Here is a 22,411-nt window from a genome sequence, read left to right as displayed (position 1 = left end):
CAGAGTCCTGGGGTGGCGCTATAGGATAAGCACTTGACTGCAATGTGGGTTTGAACTTCAAGATCGGCGGTTGAAACCCACCAGCCGCTCATTGCAAACCCTATACAGAGTCGCTATGAATCAGAATGGACTCAACAGCACTTAACAACATGCAACAAAAATGATTCGGAATTCCTATCAATAGATGTTGTTGTTGTTATGTGCTGTGGAGTCGGTTCCGACTCATAGTGACCCTGTACTATGATTTCCGAGGCTGTGAATCTTTATGGGAGCAGAAATCCTCATCTTTCTCCCACGGAACAGCTGGTAGTTTCAAACTGCTGACCATGAGATTAGCAGCCCGATTTGTAACCACAGCGCTACGAGAGTTCCTACCTAAAAATTGGCAATGAAATGTGTTTAAGTTTTAAGCGAAGTAAAGTATGAAAGTACGTCTCTGTCATTTTTAAAATGATTCTCTGCTTTGTGGTTTTTCCTTAATTGATCAACTATTGGGCCACAACTGCTTTAGATAAGATGGCTTCACTGGGTCAGCCAATGACGTACAGGCACGCCTCGTTCCACTGAGCTTTGCTTGGTAGCATTTCACAGACACTGATTTTTTTTCTATTTTTTTTCAAAGTAAATTAAAGGTTTGGTGCAACCCTGCATCAAGCAACTCTACTGATGCCAACAGCATGTGCTCACCTGGTGTCTGTGTCCTACTGTGATCATTCTCGCAAAAGAGCACAGTTTTCCAGTAAGCCATCGTGCACATCAAAGACTACATGGAAACAGAGCGCTTGCATTTCTACACACTGGGAAGCCCAGTAAATTCATGGGACTCGCTTTAAGGTGATATTTGCTTGACTGCGTTGGTCTGTTACACAACCTGCAGTGTCTCCGAGGTGGGCTTGCATGTCTTCAGGAGTGCTCCAGCCACCAGACACACTTCCTGTATCTCTGCACCTTTAGTTCTAACAGAGGAGGCCGCTCTTCCCACCCTCTCTTCCAAATGAGCCTGCCACATACCCGTCAGACACCTCCTTGCCTCCTTGGAGCCTCAACCTGGCAAGCAGGAGCAGCCATAGTGTGCAGGGGCCCACATAACATGAACATGCAGGCTCATTAGCCATGAAAGCACATGCGGGGGCCCATGTGACTGCCCGGGCCAATGCTGTGGCGCCTCCTACTGGAGGCCAGTCACCTGATCAGGTCCAACATGGCATCCACTGTGCTGACTTCCGGGGTGCTGCCCACCCTGTCGATTTCGTCCACTTTCTGGGTGACACCAGGCTTGATGCTCACCACCAGCACGATTCCTACATCCAAAGAAGCCCCAGAGAGTGTTAGGAACCTTCTAGAACCCCTAGCATCCCTGTGCCTCCCTCTCAGAACTACCAGGCACTGTGGGACCAGGCAACACTGTGGCGGGGACCTCAAAGGCGGCCTTTATTAGTTTTTTCTTTAAGCGAAGAAGCAGAAAGAATTTTTTTCCCTTAAAATTTAAAGAAAAATTATTTATTGTTATTTTGTTGTAAGTGAAGGGGCTATATCTCAGAACTGCTTCCAGAAGAAACACCTGTTGACTGGAATATTCTCTCCTTACCTTTAACTTATGAGACCAGCCTAGTTGGGTGCTGAGGTGAAAGTGATTATTTTCCCAATTCAAGCAAAAATAAAACTTTTTAAAACTTTTACCCACGTTGTGTTGTTGTTAAGTGCTGTTGAGTCAGTTCTGACTCATAGCAACTCTGTATAGGGTTTCTGAGGAGTGGCTGGTGGGTTTGAACTGCTGACTTTGTGGTTCACAGCCCAGTGCTGATTCACAGTGCCACTTTTACCCATAGGTCCCGGTTATTCTCCTGAGGGTCACACAGAATAAGCCTCACCTTGCTCCCACACGCAGGCCGTCAAATATCTGGAAAGCTGTCGTGTGGAAAAAGCATTGCTCCGTGTGATTCTAAGGGGTGGAATGAGAACAAGCAGGCAGGAACTATAGGGGAAAAGTTCATTCACGGTGAGGAAGGGTGGAACATCTTTCAGAGCGAAATGGTAGGGTGCTAATTTGGGTTCCTGTCACGTGAGGTGGGATGTTGTAGACACCAAAGCATGAGAGATCAGCTGACTAGAAGGTTGTGATGGAAAAACGTCCTCCTGCCCTTTGAGGAGGAACTTATCTGAGGGGGTCAGTTATACAAGCGTAGGGAGGGGGCAATAGGAAGACCAGGAGTGGACATGATCTACTCTGTCTTTTTAGGTATGCAGAACATGTGTGTCCAGCTAGCAATACACAGAGCCCTGGTGTGGCACTGTAGGATTAACACTGGACTGTAACCACAAGGTCGGCAGTTCAAACCCACCAACTGCTCTCAGAAGCCCTATACAGGGTTGCTGTGAGTCAGAAATGACTCAACAGCACTTAACAACAACAACAGTAATGATAGAGTCTCTGCCTGGGGCAAATGATTAATGCATTGGAAAGGCTGGAGGTTTGAACCCACCCAAAGGTACCTTAAAAGAAAGACCTGGAGATCTACTTCTGAAAAGTCAGCCACTGAAAACTCCAAGGAGCACAGCTCTACTCTGAAACTCCATGGGTGGGAACTGACTCCACGACAACTGAGCTGGTAGTAAGAAAGCCAGCATCTTGCTTTTCTTCTGTCATTTTTAATTTGTCTCCCTCTTCCTCAGAACCTCATAAGAAGACACGGGTTTGACTTGAGGCGGGATTCCGTTCCCCTGGCCACATACCACTAAGGACTGCACTGGACTGTGAAACCACAAGGTCGGTGGTTCAAACCCACCAACTGCTCCTCAGAAACCCTATCAAGGTCATTATGAGTTGGAGCTGACTTGACGGCACTTACCAACAACACTAAAACCTCATCCTAAGTCCATCCTCAAACTTTGTAGTAAGTTATTTGTACAGGATTGCCAGGGTGAAGCAGGCTGTGACATCCCTGCCAAATTCCCTTCTTTCTCTCTCTCTCTCTCTCATTCTGGGTGTCCTCCTTCAAATATCCCCCAAGTCACAAAGCGTGAGACAAGCTTAATTCACACAAGAATCCCACAGGTTCGGGAGCAGCTCGCTTCCCTTTCTAGAGGACGTGCTCCCTTTTTCAAGATTCTGTAAACTCTTGGTGCTAAAATGTTCTTTCTAGAAATATTTTATAATTATACTTACTCCACTATTACAGACAGAACGTCTAGTCTAAGAATCACATTAGCTCTTGGCTTCACCTCCTTTCACCCTGTGATCCTGACAAGACATAGTAATGTCACCTTCTTCTGACATAAATAGTATCAGTTAGTATTAAATCTTCTTCACACAAAGGTGCTCCGTACACATCAAGCCTAGACGCTTCATGGCTGTGTGACAATATGAGTGGGCTTCAAAAAAATCTGTGGCAAAAGGAATTTTAAAGGTAACGGGAAACACCCACAAACGTTTTGAAGCCCTCTCATTGTATTTTCTGATAAGAAAGAATAAATAGTGCATTTAAAAAGCTCTACTATGTTTTAAATACAGAATCACCATCATCTAGAAGAATGTTGTTGGTAAGTGCCACCGAGTCGATTCCGACTCAAAGCAACCCTGTATGGGGTTTCTGAGGAGCAGCTGGTGGATTTGAACCACCAACCTCATGGTTCACAGTCCAGTGCTGATCCCACAGAGCTACGCCTGGAGTCCTCCAGGGACTAAGGATTGAGACACTCTATCTTCCTACCTAGAATGACAGCGATGACCGTGGTGCAGAAGTAGTATACGACGGCCCGCAGCCCAATCTTCCCGGACACGTTGGAATCCAGAGCAGCAACACCTGAAAGAGAAAGGGACGGAGGTGTGTATCCAACGGCATTCGTTTCGAGAAGATCAATTTCCATTACTTGGTGATCCAGTTTTCAGCGTGTGAACGAAAAGCTGAATGCTCTTTCCTACGTCCATCGGGTCTGCCTCACACACATTGTGAAGGGACCAGGGGCAATGAGAGAAAGAAGCATTTCAAATTCCCAAATGCAGAATCCAGAGAGGGCAGCCGAGTGGGGGCCTCAGTCTGCAGCAGCAGGTCTTTGGTTTTTCTCGGCGGGTGGTGATGAGGCAAAGCCATAAGGAGTCTGCCTTCTGCAGCTGCCCTCAGAAGGGTAGCAGGATTTTGCACATCACATTCAACACCCCTTAAGGCAAACCCCATTTGGATCTCAGAATCAGGAAAAGTTGATCGTGAAGAACATATATATATCACCCTTGAATGATGCGATGAGTCACGCTACTCAAAACTGTTTCCCCTTTTTGCTTTTTCTGCTAGGAAGCTCAGACACCAAATCCATTGCCATAGAGTCAATTCAGGCTATAGTGACTCAACAGGACAGAGATGAACTAATTGTTCTTTAGGGCTTTTGAGACTATAGAACTTTAAGGGAGCAGACAGCCCAATCTTCCCACCATGAGACATCTGGTAGGTTTGAACTGCTGACTTTGTGATGAGCAGCCCAATGCTTACCCCATCTAGAATCAAGTTAAACAAACAAACATATTTATGTTTGATTATAAAAGCAATATATGCTCATTACAAATACCTGGGAGGCGGGGAATATAAAGATGAAAACAAAAATCTCTTCATCACATCCGGTAGTTAATATTCTTTCAGTATTTTTCTACTTTCTCTCAACACAGCTATAGCAATTTTACAGCTTTAAATGTTCTCTTCTTAAGCTCTGGTAGCCATAGTGGTTACGAATCGGACTACTAACCTCAGGTCAGCAGTTCAAAACTACCAAGCTGTTCTGTGGGAGAAAGATGAGGCATTCTGCTCCCGTAAAGATTTGCAGCCTTGGAAACCCTGTATAGGGTCACTATGAGTCGGAACCGACTCCACAGTACTTAACAACAACACTGTCTTGTAAGCAGTTTTTCTCACAATTAAACATTCACTCTGAGGATAAATTTAATCTTATCTGAGGATAAATATTTAATTTATCTGAGGATAAATATATAATCTTCTGTCCTGTGGCTGAACCATAATGTATTTATAATTGGATTATTCACTTATTGCTAGGCCTAGAGATAGTCTCAGGGCCAAGTTCAATAAAAATAAATAAATAATAAAAAAAGAAACCCCAGTAGTTTCATTACGCATCCTAGCTAGCAGATTTTCTTCCTCTTTTCATGATTCTCAAATTGCTTCAACATTAATATTATTGTAGATGGCTTCCACTGTAAGACACGTTAACATTTGTTTGAAAGAGGTAATATATAATTTAAGAGACTTGTGAGGGTGTTCTGGTATGGTGCTGGAGGATAAGCACTGGACTGCTAGCTACAAGGTCAGCGGTTCAAACTCACCAGTTGTTCCTGTGAAACCTCTACAGGGTTGCTATGAGTTGGAACCATCTTGAGGGCACTTAACAACAACACGAGAGGAGCAGAGGTTCATGGGTAGAAGTCTCACCTCCCATGTGGAAGATCTGGATTTGACTCCCTGGGTTCGAGTCACCTCATGTGCAGCCCCCAACCACATGTCAGTGGAGGCTTCATGTGGCTGTGATGCTGAACAGGTGGTCAGCAGTTTTCCAACTAAGATAGACTAGGAAGAAAGACCTGGGGATCTACTTCTGAAAATCAGCTGGTGAGAACTATGGGTCACAAGGGTCCAATCCCCTGGTACACAGACTTGCCGTGAATAAGGGCTGAGAACAGCAGTAACTACATTGGCCATCGTGTCAGCCCTAGTTTCAAGAGATCTTTGGCTGTCACTATAATGACTGGGCACTGTCCGGACCTGACGGGGTTTTCTGGAAGGCACGGAGAGCTGCACTGGATGTGGAAGGCAAAACTTCCTCCTTGGTACACACTCTTGCCCTCTATCATACACGATCCCACAAAGGAGTTGACCAACATGGCCCTCTGACTGGTCTGCTTCTATGTGGGCCACGGGCAAGGAGAGAAACAACCCTGTCATCTCTCAGCAGCAAGCAGTCTGATTTCCAAAACGACACAGTTATTGTGAGTCAAATGACTGAGGTCACGTCTCAGTTTTAGAGTTCAGCACATCATGCTGGCAAGCATTCGTGATGATTGTAGTAACGGTGGTTGTTGTGTCTGTCCCATACCTGTCTTCAGAGTCCAAGCTACTGGGCAGTGGGGAAGATGAGAGACTGTCCCCTGGGCCCGGAAGCAAATCTGGCATGCACAAAGACCTACTTCAAGCTATCACAGGCAGTGTTGATATCCACTCTGAACACTCTACAAGGCCCACCATTTTCTGAAGCGCCTGGGGAATTATGTCCCTCACTGGGGGTTGTACACATGTGATGCATAGGAAACATCCTGAAAGAAGAAAGCTATAGTCGTCATGGCAACAGAACAAGTCATTTCTCCCTCTAAACACACCAGTCCTCAGGCTGCTAACTACTCCTGTGGAAGCTAATGTTTTCAGAGCTCTGGTCTCTTTAGCAGGAAACCCAGGACAATGTGAAGGCCGATCGCCAACATTTAGACAAGACCAAGCAATTGCCACTGGATGGGTAGATTGCAGTAGTCACATCCTGGGGCAACCTAGCCAATAGACATAAGCCTCTTCTTTGGAAAAAATTACAGTTGGGTATGCTAAGGACATTTTGTTTTCCGGATGGAAAGAGAACTTTAAAGTAACAGTTGTGCAAAGAACAAGAGCCAAAATCAAACAAGAAGGCTCTTTCATAGACTTTAACCTGTAAATACTTTTATTTGGTCTTTGTATAGGGTTTCTGAGAAGTGCCAGCCTTGTGGCTGGAAGTCCAGTACTTATCCTACAGTGCCACACCAGAACTTGTACTTTTAGTAGATGTCCACTTTGAGTAGGTCCCATCGTCACAGTTGGCTGCAGAATTGTTTCAAGCCGGCTCAGGACTTCCTTCCAGCAGTGAAGCAAACACAATCTACATGGGTAACTGTTTCCAGCACAGACTACTATATCTTCATGTGTCTTAACAATTTGGCCTGGGGCACCTGTCTCTGCTTCTACCAGGACCCGGCTGGTAATAAAATGCTACACAAGAGTAAGATTCTAGGTGGAGTTTATTTCTTAAATAAATCCACTCTGGAAGGAGCAGGCCACGCAGGAATTGATTCCAAAGCCCTTCCCTTCAGCTCTGCAAAGTTCCTGGACAGAACACAAGCTTCCTTCCAACCAGCCAGTGCGCTCCTTCCCTTCACATCTCCACAGTTATTCCTCTACCTCCCTGGTCCCCAGTCATTAGTGGGTGAAGCTGGCCCCCCAAATCTAGGCTCTTGGATGATATATCATGCTGTGTTTGGGGCAGGGGACACATGTATGAAAACAGCCCAATCTCAGTAAAAGGAACAGGGGTGCCTGCATGGCACAAACAGTTTTTGTTCTACTACTAACCCAAAGGTTGGCAGTTCGAACCCACTCAGCAGTATCATGGAAGAAAGGGCTGGCAATCTGCTACAGTGAAAGATTAAAACCACACTCATTCCCTTTGAGCAGATTCCAACCAGCAGTGACTCCGTAAGACCAAGTAGGAGTCCTGAGGTGGTGTGATAAGGTAAGCACTTGACCACGAGGTCAATCTGAACTGCAAGGTCAGCAGTTCAAACTCACCAGGTGCTCCTTGGAAACCCTACACAGGGTTGCTATGGGTCGGAACTGACTTGAAAACACTTAACAAGACCAAACAGAGCTGCCTTATAGGGTTTCCCAAGCTGTAAATTTTTATGGATGCAAACCGCCACACTTTTCTTCCTCAGCGCAGCTGGTGAGTTTGAACTGTCAACCTATTGGTAGAAGCAGAGCACTTTAACCACAGTGCCATCAGATTACAGCACAGAAAACCCAACAAAGCAGTCTCACTCTGTAACACACGGGGTTCATTATTAGAATAGACTTAACAGCCATGGATTTGGTTTGGGTTTATAATAGGAATATTACAGAAGTCAATAAGACTATAAAAATACCTGTCTGGATGGCTTTTACCACTACTTTCTGCTAACAACAATAACAACAACTATGATTATTGCTGTAGAAATGATGCTGCTGGTGGTGGCAGCAGCCACTCTGCATTGAGCAAACTAACCATAAGAAGCTAATTTCCTTTCATTCTCACTCTAACCTGATGTGTCATCAACTTGTGGTGACCCTACGGGTGCAGAGAACAGTGCTTCGTAGTTTTCCATGGCTGTGACTTTTTGGAAACAGACAGCCAGACCTTTCTTCCGCAGTACCACTGGGTGGATTTAACAGCCAATCTTTCGGCTAGTGGTCTAGTGCTTAATTGTTTGTGCCACACAGGGATTCCATGACCTGATGAGGTAGGCAGTTTGGTCCTATTTTCGAGGAGAAAGACTGTGTAGCATTCCAGTCACACGCTGGGGAGGGGTGGAGACCAGTTGAGCCCTGCGTTGTTTTTTCAAAACCAGGGGTAGTTCTTAGGCCGGTTATGGGCCAGAAAAAGACATAGGATCGAAGGATGTCCTTGGAGGTTCGGGGCACCTGCTGGCTTTTCCTTTTAGAACACAACCTTTGATTTCTTCACCTCGGGAAGCCACTGTGAGCTGGGTGCTGGCTCTTGGTCCCTGTGCTAACAATCATTTCAACTTTTTATACAGACGCAACAGTGGTCATGGGCTAAACAATAGTGTGCTTTAAAAATAAACACTCGAGAGCAAAAGACTCCCCCAGAGCACTGTGATGAAGCCACCACCCAGGCAAACAGTTTTCATGACAATCTTGTTCAAGCTTGCTGCTAAAAACCCCAAACCAATTTCACTCATATTGAGTCGATTCCGACTCAGAGTGAACCTAGGGAACAGAGTAGAACCGTCCCATAGGGTTTCCAAGGTTGTAAATCTTTACGGAAGCAGACTGTCACCCCTTTCTCCCTTGGAGTGGACGGTAGGCTTGAACTGCTGACCTTCTGATTAGCAGCCCAGTATTTAATCCACTATGCCACCAGGGCTCCTCCTGTCTTGCCTAGTTGGAAGCACATGTCTGTGTCTAATCTGCTCTTTTTGTATCTCAGAACTCAGGAGTGATTAGGTTTAGGATCCCCTACACGGTACTGTCCATTCACATACTAAAACCCCTATTTCCCAACATCCCCAGGTGCACGTTTCTACCCCATCTTCTGGGGAGGACAAAATTCAGTCCCAAACGCCAGACAGTGGTGGCCAAGAGGCTGGAGAGGAAGAGATGGAAGAGATGGTGGGTCTCTGAGGAGGTGGGATGTTCCTTTCCTGTGCTGGTTCAAGTCTTCTTGATCATGTACAGCACACTGAATTTAAACCATGTGACCAGAATTTAAACACCCCTCCTGGAGACACCAGGCCAGGAATTTTCCAGTGCTACATTCTCCCAAATCATTTCCCCTGAGGATTCCCTGGTGGTTTGACAAAACACAGCGCACATACTCAAATGTCAGCGGGTCTCAGCACAGATCTTGCAGGGCACGGTGTGGGGCAAAAGGGGGAGGATGATTTTTGTTAGCATCCCACTGCCTGTCTCTGAAAATACCTTGAGCCCAGGTCCACTGTGTTAAGCATGTGGTCACTTCATCCCAATAAAATTCAGCGTGCATTTAAAAGAAATAAGGATATATACTCTTACATCATGATATGCTGTTAGCACATGCAATAAAATGATCAATTAATAATTGCTGGATCTCGTATACTAGGAGTCCCTGAGAGGTACAAATGGCTAATGTGCTCAACTGCCAAAGACCAGGTTTGAGATTTCAGTTTACCCACACGTTCTTTAGAAGAAAGCCTTGGTGGTGTATTTCTAAAAAAGCAGTGGCTGAAATTCCTGGGGAGCACAGTTCTACTCTGACACGGTTAGGGGTTGCCAGGTATTAAGAGTTTTTGCAATGGCAGCTTGGTGTGGGTCTTTAAGGTCTCTGGATGGTGGAGTCCTGATGTGGTGCTGAGGGTTAAGGTGCTAGACTGCAAGGTCAGTTTGAACCATAAGCTTAAGGTTCAAGCTCACTATCCGCTCCTGGGAAACCCTATACAGGGTTGCTATGAGTCGGAACTGACTTGACGGCATTAACAACAGCAACGCTAAGCTACAAGTTGGCAGTTAGAACACACCCAGGAGTGTCACTGATGAAAGGTCATGTGATCTGCTTTCTTAAAGATGAATTCATCTCACTGGGATTCCCCAGGACAGAGTAAACGATCCCAGAGTTTCTAAGGCTGCAAATCTTTATGGGAGCAAGAGTGCTGCATCTTTCTCCAGCAGATTGGCTGGTGGGTTTGAACTGCCAACCTTGCGATTAGCAGCCCAGTGTTAAAACTCCACACCAGGACTCCCCCTTAAAGACTACAGCCTAGAAAACTCCGGAGCTCAGACTATTCTACAACACGTGGGGTCATCATGGGTCAGAATCCACTGGACATGTGTAAGTTACTGACCCTGAGACATCCCACTCTGAGGCAGGAGGAGGCCTCAGATGGATGCAAACCCTCCACTCCACTCCCTCCTCTTCCCTGGGCTCTTCCTGTTCCAATGGGTCCCTGTGATGACGGCCTCTTGAGCTCCTGCAAGTGGCTGTCAGAGCTTCCATCCTAATGAAAAGCAGATGGCTGTTCTTGTGTTGATCAGCTCCGAATTCCCTCGAATTCACAACAGGGGGAGGCAGAGGATTTCTGAGGGGCTGGGGGAAATGATATTGTACTAGTTAGGGTTCAGGTAATGCTGTGCTGGGGTCGGGGGGACCAGTGAGAAGGAAGAGGGATGGGGGACCCCCAGGATCAAGATAAGCAGCACCAAGCAGAAAGAACACGTCCACTTCCTCTTTCTGAAAACCAAACGAAATCAACAAAGCCCCCACATCGCTTCTTATCATCCAGATGCGACCACGGTCCCCTTTTGGCTTTGCCCCTAATGTTAAAAAATGTACGCAAGTATTAATAAAATCAGAAGTGTATGCCATCTTCTTGTTGTGTTTGTAAAGTTACCTGTTGTGTTTGTGAAGTTACCTGTTGTATGATTTGCTCTATGTTTTCACGTTACACTGCTTTAGAAGCATTTTCACAAGTAACTAAATATGTTTCCCAAGCACAATTCTAAACAGGTTACACACATGGTTTGTGTCCTGGTGTGACACTGAACTGCTAACCATGAGGTCAACAGTTCAAACCCACCAGCTGCTACTTGGGCACTTTACACAGAGTTGTTAAGAGTTTGAACCAACTTGTTGGCACTTAACAAGCAAGTTCGACTCACAGTAGCTGGGTCTGTCAGACAGCAGAACTGAGCCTGGCAGGGTTTTCTTGGCTTTCATCTTTACTGAAGTGGATCACCAGACCTTTCTTACACGGTGCCTCTGGGTAGGTTCAGATGACTAACCTTCAGGCTACTTCTGATCAAGCGCATTGGTACAACATGCTACCATGAACGTTCTTGTACCTATCATTGCATATATCTCTGACTTTCCATTTCCAATAAATCCCCAAAGTAGAACTACTGTGTTTTCACATATTACATGTACATGACTATAAACACATAGAGTGCACAGGAAAATTCCAGCGTGAGAGGGTTGCGTGTGTGTGTAGCATTTGTATAACATCTGGTTCCAGGCAGATGGTTCTGAACATGTTCTAAACTGGCTCTGAAAGTTTGATCCTATTTATAAATTGTTGTTAAGTGCCGTCGAATCAGTTCTGACTCATACCAAGCCTATTTGGGTTTGTAGCGTAGTGGTTACAAATCGGGCTGAGAACCGCAAGGTCAGCAGTTTGAAACTACCAGCTGTTCCATGGGAGAAAAATGAGGCTTTCTGCTCCCGTAAAGATTTACGGCCTCGGAAACCCTGTACAGGGTTACTATGAGTCGGAACCGACTCCACGGCACATAACAACAATAACAACTGGTGAGTTTGAACCGCCAATCTTGTGTTTCAAACCGACCTTGCGGTCCAGAGCTGATTCTGTGGCACCATAGCAGGACTCCTAGTTATATATAAAGTACCTAAAAATGTAGGCACGTGCCCATTTTCTCCCAACCTTGCCAACACTGGAAGTTGTTACTTTTTCTTTTGACAACTTAAATATGAATATTCTGATGATACAATGGTTAAGCATTCAACTACTAACCAAAATGCTGGTGGTTAGAACTTGTCCAAGTGGCCTACGAGGAAAAGTCCAGGAGATATGCTTCCACAAATAATGTTCTTGTCAAGTATGGTTCTGACTCATAGTGACCCTGTATAGGGTTTCCCAGGGGTAGCTGGGGGATTTAAACTGCTGACCTTGTGGTTCACAGTCCAGTGCTGATCCTACAGCGCCACACCAGGAGCCCTCCGTAAAGATGACAGCTTAGGCAATCTGAAGGGTAGCTCACATGCGTCTCACATGGCGTTGCTTGTGTTGGAATTGACTTGACAGGATCCAATAACAACCGTGGCAGCCTCACTGGTTCCATCCCGCTCTGTTCATAGCCCTTGAATCTCTGACAGCTTTCACTGCTCCATGTCTAAAGAATGGGCAGTGACTCTCCCTCTCCCTAGCTCCTGCCCAACTGCTGGGGAAATGCAGACATGGCCAAACCTCTGCCATGGCTTCGGAAAGCAGCTGCGCTCTTTGAGTGGAATGCTGATGGTTGTAAATGATTTTCCCAGATTTTACGCAAGGCTGAGCAACACACAAGACAGCCAGATTGCAAAAAAAAAAATTTCTCTAGTCATCGATGGCCAAGAATGGCACACCTTCATAAGCACCCATCACTATAGAACGAATATGTTCAGAATATGTACACCTGGTTTACTACACGGTGGTTTTTGCTGACAAAACGCAGATCTTCCTAGCTTGGTACTGTAGGATTAGCACCAGCCTATGGACCACAAGGTCAGCAGTTCAAACCCACCAGCTGCTTCTTGGAACCCCTATACAGGATCGCTATGAGTCAGAACCGACGCGATGGCACATAACAACAACAAATGTAGATCAGGAGTCTTGGTGTGCCACTATAGAATAAGCACTGGACTGCTAACCACAAGATTATTGATTCAAATCCCCCAGTTGCTCCTCAGAAACCCTATATAGGGTTGCTATCGTTGGAACCGACTTGACAGCCATTAACAATGGCAACAAATATAGATTAGAAGTCCTGGTATGGCACTGTAGGGTAAGCACTAGACTGCTAACCTCAAGGTCAGTGGTTCAAGCCTACTAGCTGCTCCTTGGAAACGCTATGAGTCAGAACCGACTCAGCAGCATTTAACAGCAAGTGTGGATCAACCTTCCACACTTCAGATATGAGAATCGAATAGTGTTACTTACCAGGGGGTTTGTGCAACAACTTGCCAGATACTTTATCTATATACATGTGTGAGCATTTTCCTTGGGAAAGCGAGTAAAGTTTTCATTGAGTGCATAAAAGAGCCGAAGAAGTAATTAAGACTCTCTGATATGGAGAAAATTCTAGTCAGCAGTAACCGTCTTAACTCCAGCAGCCACCGAGCAGGTAATATGAAATGAGTGGACCAGGTGTGAGGCAGTAGGGCATGGTGGGGACTGTGGCAGCCTTAGATACATTTGCTCCAGTTAAAGGAATCACTGTCTCTCAGCTTCAGATCACTGTTGCCATGAAGGAATCCGTCTCATTGTTTCTAGATCCTACCCCCCCCCTTCCAGAGGAAGCCAGGAATCTGGATTTTTCCATAATTGTTGTTGTTGTTATGAAATGCTGTTGAGTTGATTCTGACCCATAGCGACTGTATATAGCATTACCGAGGAGCAGCTGGTGAGCTTGAACCGCTGACCTTGCAATTCAAATGGTTTGTGCATTAACCCACAGCGCCACACCAGGACTCCTTCCCATAATAGCTTCCAGATTTTAAAGACAATATTTTAAAATTAAACAAATAAGGAAAGACTTGTTTGTGCGGTGCACCACTGAGTTGGCTCAGGCTCATGGTGACCCCCAGAGGGGGTCTGATCATTATGGGAGCAGGCTTCCAGGTCTTTCTCCCACTGACAGGTTCAATCTGTCAACCTTTTGGTTTCTTACACATTGGGTCATTCCAACCCCCATCCACTGCCATAGAGTCAACCCTGACTCACAGTGACCCTGTAAAGGGTTTCTGAGGCATTCAATCTTTATGGGAACAGAAAGCCTCATCTTTGTTCTGCAGAGCGGCTGATGGGTTTGAACTGCTGACCCTGCGGTTAGCAGTCTAGTGCTTATCCTTCAGAACCACATAGGGATTGTCAAGGTTCCTTAACTAAACACTCTGCGGGACAAACAATTGGTCCTATGATTTGATCCTCAAACTGCGAGGCCTATAAAATGTTAATTGTATCCCTAAAAGAGGCTAATTATATCCCTAAATAAAAACAATGAAATGCTCTTTCTAGGTTCTAACAAGACCATTTATGCGTGATGCTCCATAAGGCGTTCTAGTCTGACTGAGTTTGGTACTTGGGAAGATCAACAGCCAAACAGACGCTGCACTGTTTCCTGATGTGAGGTGACTGAACTTAGGACCCTGTGATATCCCGTCTCCCTCCCCCCAGATCAGCCCAGGTCTCCTCAGTGGGAGTGGAGGGAAATGTTGCAAGGTGAGTCATTTCAAGACTTCTAATTGCATGGCTGGAGTCCTGGTGTGGCCCTGTAGCATAAACACTGGAATGTGAACCACAAGGTTGGTGGTTCCAACCCACCAACTGCTCCTTAGAAAACCCTATACAGGGTCACTATGAGTTGGAACCAACTTGACAGCACTTAACAAAAACAGCTGCATGTTTAGAGTCCTGGTGTGGCTCTACAGGATAAGCACGGGACTGCTAACTATAATGTCAAAAGTTCAAACCCAACACTTGTTGTTAAGTGTTGAGTAGATTCCGACCCATAGCGACCCTGTATAGGGTTTCCAAGGAACAGCTGGTGAGCTTGAACCACTGACCTTGCAGTTCAAATGACTTTGCAGTTTGCTGTATTAAACCACAGCGCCACACCAGGACTCCCTGAAAATCCTATACAGTTTCACTATGAGTTGGACCCTACTCAAAGGCACTTAACAACAACATGTGCACAGCTGGGAAGTCCAACTGGTACCGTGGTTAAGAGTTGTGCTGCAAACTGACAGGCTGCACTCCCGAGGACCAAGATGTGACAATCTGCTTCCATAAAGATGGCTGCTGTTGTTATTGTTAGGTGCTGTCGAGTTGGTTCGACCCAGTGACCCTCTATATAACAGAACAAAGCACTGCCAGGTTCTGTTTCATCCTCACACTTGTTGCTCTGTGTTGTTGTTGGGTCCTCAAGTTGTTCTGAGTCACAGTGACCCTACCCACAACAGCATGAAACACTGCCTGGGCCTGTGACATCCAAGCTGACAAGACGAATGACTAAGCTGCCACCTTTTACCAATGACCAGAATTAAGTGTAAGAAACTACAACATGCACCCATTCTATGTAAAACTCAAATGACAGTTTTGCAAACCAAAGGAATGTCTATCTACCCAAGGGAGCCTGCTTCAGAAAGGAAGCTTTGAATAACCAACAAAGGAAAACTCATTGCCAAATTCAAAGGTGTGACAAGTTCAGATGAAAAATACTGGATTTTTCTAATCTGGCTCAAACCTGTAGTTGAACCTACTGAACTTGTCTTCTAGTCCTTGTGCTCAGCAAGGTCCAGGCTCTGTGGAGATGTGAAGGCATACAGGACCCTGAGGGCAGATGCTGGGGAGTCTGGGCACATCATGGCCATGGGTGGGACCCCAAAAACTGACATGAAAATCAGATCAAAACTGACACCACATTTTGGCTGAGGACACTGTAGAACATGTCACTGGCCTATAAGTATGCCCCCTTCTGCCTTTGGGCTCTGGATAGAGTTTTCCTTCTAAGACGTTTGAGATTAGCATCTTCCTCACAAGACCTCAAGGGGCTGATCAAATTGAGACTTGAGCTGTGGTGGACAGGGCTAGAGGCACAGCCACACAATGGCACTTTGTGAGAAATTAAATCTTTCTACCCCAAAAAATACACTTTCCAAGTGCGCACGTGTGTGCGTGTGTGTGTGTGTGTGTGCGTGTGTGTGTAAGAAACAGATGGAGAGCTAAAGGGAGGGGAAGAAGGAGGGACAGAGAGACAGAGAGAGAGAGAGAGAGAGAGAGAGAGGAAAGGACACTTAAGGGAAGGAAGAGAGAGAAGGAGAGAGGGAGAAAGCAGTGGGGGAGAGAGACAGGCAGACAGACAGAGGGGGTGAGGGGAGGGGAGGCAAAAGCAACACACTTCATTTTTCTGTCATAATTAGAAAAGAACCTATGTGAAGGGCCCCTGAATAACCCCAGAGAACAGCGCTTTCCCACATACCTGTGATCATGCTGGATATAATTAATGGCAGAATGATGAGTTTCAGCATCCTCATGAGAATTTCTCCAGGAAAAGCAAAGTAGAATTTCTCCAAGTTAGAGAGCTTGCTGTATTCTCGAACCAAGACTCCTACAGTAATCCCTAAAAAAAACAAAGAATGGACAAAAGGAAAGAAATATCGCTGAGTTCTCTGGTACACATTTCTATGAAAAACCAACAAAAAACAATGACAAATTTTAGCAACAAGAAAAATGCTTGAGGTGACCTCCCAGAGTCTGCAGCTTTTAGGCTTAAAATGATAAACACTTTTTCGAATTACATTTTACATACTATTTTGTAATGTATTTTTAACATCAACTTTGTTCCCTGTTCATTTATATAATATGAATAGCAACTGAGGAATCCACTGGTTTGTACATTTACCTTCTTGTTACCCAGTTATGTTCTCAAATGTTTTGGATTATTTTCAGTTAACTCTAGAAAATGATGTGTTCAAGTCTGTCTGATCAAGAGGGTGTGTGTGTGTGTGAATTGAGTTTACATGGAAGAACATCGGCTTTACACCATTGTTTCATTGCAATGATTACAATCTCCTCTGTGCATCGTCATTCAACAGTATTTGCTTCTATTCCCTCAGGCTTTTTTTTTGGGGGGGTGTGCATGTGCACAAAAACGCTCAGGAATATATAATCATTTAAACAACCAAAAGGCACATTCTGCAAGCCTGCCTCCTGGCCGCCAGCACATTGCCTTTCTCTTTCCATGAATCTAGAGTCCTCAGAGGCTCCCTCCTCTCTCCATGTCCTCATCTCTGCCTCCATCTCTGGTGTTGTTGCTTTTATGGATAGGATCCCACATTCCGCTCATGTTCTTCTCCCTTGATAATCAAGAAGCTCTTGACCAAATTTTTAATCTGGAGTATTCTATATGCTGATGATTACAATTAATTATGAAAGCATGGGGGAATGGTCCACATTACAAAATGGCACACATTTTTCCAAAGCTTGCCTTATCAAGATGCCTCTATGAAATCCTTCACTTGTGGTGTTGTTGCTAAGTGCTATTGAGTCAGTTCCAACTCATAGCAACCCTGTATCTAAAGGAGCAGCTGGTGGGCTTGAACCACCAACCTTTCAGTTATCAGTTCAGTGTTTATCTTACATTGCCACACCAGGATTCCGTATGAAATCTATTACTTCTGTAGAAAACACAATTTAGGGCCAACTCCCTACCATCTGTCGTAATAAAGACATTGATAATGAAAAATCACACTTAAAAAAAAGAATTTTCTCTTTCATCCTCTTACAAATAGTTTTAATAATGTCTAAATGGTTCCACCTTTCTCTGCCAGACCCATGTGTCTTTTTTAACACCAAGAAATTAAAAAGGGCTGGGTTGATCTTCACATCTATTTTCCACGACCAGCCATTGGTGGGCAACATACTACTCATAAGCAAAACAAAACGTAGCCAAGATTCAAGGAGAACACTGCCAGATACGCTAATTCACAAACGCCAAGAATTAGAATTTGGGGCACAACGAGGAATGCTTGGGTTATAACGAAAGATTTGAGTTCAGCTCATAGCAAGCCCACGAGAGAGAACAAGTGCCCCATAGGGTTTCCTAGTTTTACTTTTCATGGAAAGGACTCAAATGCAGGAATGAATGATTTTGAGGATGGCGCAGGACCGGGCAATGCTGACTTCGGTCACTAGAAGTCAGACCGAGTCCAAGGCCCCTAACAGCAACAGTAACAGTCTTTAGGGAGCGAGATCACCAAGTCTATTTTCCCCAGAGTTGCCAGGTGGGTTCAAACCACCAGTGTTTCTGTTAGCAGTGGAGTGCTTAACCATTGCGCCCCCTCCCCTGACTCCCTTTCATTATAATCCATAGTATAGTTTTCATTGAAATTCAGGAATCCTTCCCGTACTCATAGACCAAAGAGATAAATTCACAGGCTGCATTTTGTGTAGTACTAATTAATTTTCCTAATGTTTCTGGTGGTAGCTGTGTGCCATTGAGCCGGTCCCGACTCATAGCGACCCTGTATAGGGTTTCCCACGCTGTAAATCTTTAGGGAAGCAGAAAGCCTCATCTTTTTCCCGTGGAACTGCTGGTAGTTTCGAACTGCTGACCTTGAGCTTAGTAGCCCAACTCGTAACCACTACGCTACCAGAGTTCTTTAATCTTTCTGGTGGCCTAGTGGATTACATGCTGAGATAACTACAAGGTCATAGTTTAAATCTACCAGCTGTTCAGCATAAGAAAGATGAGACTTTCTGCTTCTGTAAAGATTTATAGCTTCAGGAACACTATACGGGGTGGTCACTGTGAGTCGGAACTGACTTCCGGCATACAACTAACAGCAGGGTAAGAAAGGAGTCCTGCTATGGCATTGTAAGATAAGCACTGGACAGCTAACAGCAAGGTCAGTGGTTCAAAACCACTAACTGCTCCTAAGAAACACTATACAGGGCTCACTATGAGTCAGAACCAACTCGACAGCACTTAGTAACAATCTCCTTCTACCCTTTGCCTTGATTTCCCTGTTTTGTGAATATTGTTGTTGTTGTTGTTAAATACTGTGGAGTTGATTCCGACCAATAGTGAACCTGCACAGGGTTTCCGAGGCTGTAAATCTTTACAGGAGCAGAAAGCCTCATCTTTCTCCCGCAGAACAGCTGGTAGTTTCGAACCGCTGACCTTGGGGTTAGCAGCCCAATTCGTAACCACTAAACTACCAGAGCTCCTTATACCACCATACATATTCTGGCAAGCCCTTTAAACTCATTTTTGGAACAAGGCATCCTACAACATACACATGGACATTATCTAGTCCTTAAATTATACGGAAGACAAACCAGATCTGCTTTCAAACATTATTGGCTCACATGTTGAAATCTAGTGTTAGAAATTCCTCAGTGAACAAGAATACCAAGGAAGAAAACAACCAGGTGGTGCCCAATTCCTGGTGTGGCACTGTAGGATAAGCACTGGACTGCTAACCATAAGGTTGGCAGTTCAAACCCACCAGTTGCTCCTTGGAAACCCTATACATGGTCCCTATGAATCTGAACAGACTCAACGGCACATAGTAACAACATCTATACGCTGAGCAAATAATCCAGGAAACTGGATTAGATGAAGATGAACGTGGCATTGGGATTGGAGGAAGACTCATTAACAACCTGTGATATGCAGATGATTCAAGCTTGCTTGTTGGAAGTAACGAGGACTTAAAATGCTTACTGATGAAAATCAAAGATTACAGCCTTCAGTATGGGTTGCATCTCAATGTAATGGAAACAAAAATCCTCACCACTGGACCAGTAAAAATAACATCATGATAAACAGAGAAAAGACTGAAGTTGTCAAAGACCTCATTTTGCTTGAATCCATAATCAAGAGTCAAGAATCAGCAGTCAATGCAAAATGGTCCAATCTCTGTGGAAAGCAATATGGTGTTTCCTCAGAAGGTTGGAAATAGAAATCCTTTATGATCCAGCAATTCCTCTACTTGGTATTTACCCACAAGAAAAACGAGCCAGAACACGAGAAGATATATGCACACCAATGTTCATAGCAGCACTGTTTACAACAGCAAAAAGATGGAGACAGCTTAAGTGCCCATCAATTGAAGAATGGATAAACAAACTTTGTGTGGTACATACACACAAAGGAATATCATGCTACCTTGAAGAATAACAAGGAAGCTGCAAGCCACCGCATAACATGGATGAACCTTGAGGACATTATGCTGAGTGAAATTAATCAGTCTCAAAAGGAGAAATACTGCATAGGACCACTACTATAAAAAACTAAGAAAAAGAACCCATATTAAAGGAAGGTGTGTGTAATTCTAAACTGGTTGCTGGGATATGGGGGGTGGGGTGAGGGGACGGAGGAAAAGGTGGAGCACAGGGCAGGGAATAGACACAGGATAGTTTGGGTGCTGGGGAGGGGAGCAATATACAAGAAGAGGGAGGGGAATGGAAGAACAAAGTGGATGGGAGAACAATTAGGCAGGTTTGCATGGGTTAAGTGGGACAGAGGTAAAGAATGATGTATGCACAACCTTGGAACAACAGGGATCTGGGATACAGGGATTGAGACATGGTTGGAATGGGGAAAAGGGGGTAAATAATGTTAAGATGCTTGGCTGTCTTTTGAATCTTTGTTTCCCTTGAATACCATTATAAAATAGACACTGGAGGGGGAGAGAAAGGAATAGCCAGAAATATCACCATAAAAACTTTAAGTCTGTCTTCTGCCTATAACTGATTGGAATACCTAAAATGGGGCTACAACGTGCCCAGTGAAGGAGGCTTCCTGTGGAGCTTCTGTATTAATAAGACCATAGGTAGAATCCTGAACAGCATCCAGAATCTTCAGAGGTGGGAAATTTCCACTTGAAAGGACGGGCAGACCAGCCTGGAGCGACTAGTAAAGTGGAGGGTCAGTGAACAAGAAAAAGACCCCCAAAACAAGATGGACTGGCACAGTGGCAGCAGCAATGGGCTCAAGTGTAACAACAATTGTGAGGGTGTAGGACCGGGCAGGGAGCTCTGGTAGCGTAGTGGTTACGAATCGGGCTGCGAACCTTAAGGTCAGTGGTTCGAAACTACCAGCTGCTCCACGGGAGAAAGATGAGGCTTTCTACTCCCGTAAAGATTTACACCCTTGGAAACACTGTACAGGGTCGCTATGGGTCGGAACCGACTCGACGGCACTTAACAACAACAACAACAGGACCGGGCAGTGTTGCTTCTCATTGTGTATAAGGCCGTGATGAGTCAGAATTGACTCAGGCATCTACAACAACATCTGAAAGGCACATAGAGAGAGACTAAAGCTCATTAGTGATTGCCACGAATGGGGTGGGGGCTGTTAAAGAGAAGTTTTGTTTAGGGGGCAATGGGTTTGTTTATGCTAATGGAACAATCTGGAAATGGGCAGCAGTAATCGGTGTACAATAAGATAAGCATAATCAATTGTACTGAATTGTACAAAAAAATGTTGAATTGGCAAGTGTTTTGCTATTTATATGTTGTTGTTAAGAATATTTGAGTTGGTTCCAATTTACAGTGAGCCTGTATAAGGTTTCCAAGGCTTTAAATGTTTACAGGAGCAGAAAGCCTTATCTTTGTCCCCTGGAGTGTCTGGTGGGCTCGAACTGTGGACCTTGTGGTTCCCAGTCCAGTACTTGTCTTATGAAGCCACCACATTCTTTTGTTATATATATATCTATATATCTATATCTATATCTATATATCTATAGGTATAGATATATAGATATATATATTTATCACAATAAACAGCCAAAAAGTTACTTATAACTGGATCAACATATACCCCTCTACCTCTCCCCATTTTTCCTTCCCAGTCTTGGTTCTTATGCACACTTGCTTTTTACAGAGACAAAGATGAACCAAGGCAGAGTAGTGGAATCATTAGACTCAGGTTTTATGAAGTTCCATGGTTCCTGTTTCAGGGTATTTGCAGAAAAGAGTTCACAGTCTGCTAAGATTTTTCATTAAAGCCCAGTCCAAGACGAGTTCCCTGGGACAAATATTCATTTTGGCTTGATTAAATAAGAATTATTGCCAAGGAAAGATATTTTAATTATCACTGATATTAAATAAGAATTATTGCAAAGGAAAGGTATTTTAATTATCACTGGGAAAGCTATATCTGCCCTGCCCTGACAGATGCCCACATGCACACCCTGGGTAAACAGCGAGGATGGTCAGTCTGTCCATGTACGTGCGTGGCAAGATATCCATACCCCTGCTGCATCTCTCTCTTCCTCCCTGAAGAACAGCCCCTCTGTGTGCTGAAAATCGTCACGGGAACATTGGCTGAAAAACACAGTTGCCTCTGAGTCTGCCACACTTTTATTTTTTATTTTCAAATCCTTCAAAAATGTATTTATTATGCCAGCAACAGCATCACAGCTCCACTGGAAAATTTAAAAAATATATACAAATGCTTTTTTTTTTTTCTTCTTTTCTCAAATATTATTGCAGTAAACCCTAATGTATCGTTATCACCAGGGCCATCAAGTGGATTCCAACTCACAGCGCCCCCACATCTTTACGGGAGCAAATCAA

At 44.6% G+C, this 22,411-nt stretch overlaps 1 protein-coding gene across 1 annotated transcript in view; it reads right to left on the bottom strand.

Annotated features, from left to right (window-relative positions):
• SLC1A1 (solute carrier family 1 (neuronal/epithelial high affinity glutamate transporter, system Xag), member 1) overlaps nt 1-22,411 on the bottom strand; it is a 91,523-nt gene that overhangs the window by 25,300 nt on the left and 43,812 nt on the right. The window contains exons 2-4 of the mRNA XM_006863747.1: nt 16,302-16,442; nt 3,711-3,803; nt 1,187-1,301 (exon numbers count right to left, since the gene is read on the bottom strand). Coding sequence (XP_006863809.1) covers nt 1,187-1,301; nt 3,711-3,803; nt 16,302-16,442 — 349 coding nt within the window. The remainder of the gene's footprint in view (nt 1-1,186; nt 1,302-3,710; nt 3,804-16,301; nt 16,443-22,411) is intronic.

The sequence above is a fragment of the Chrysochloris asiatica genome, unplaced genomic scaffold, assembly GCF_000296735.1.
Source record: "Chrysochloris asiatica unplaced genomic scaffold, ChrAsi1.0 scaffold00056, whole genome shotgun sequence".
NCBI lineage: Eukaryota > Metazoa > Chordata > Mammalia > Afrosoricida > Chrysochloridae > Chrysochloris > Chrysochloris asiatica.
This window is presented reverse-complemented; position numbering and strand designations above follow the sequence as displayed.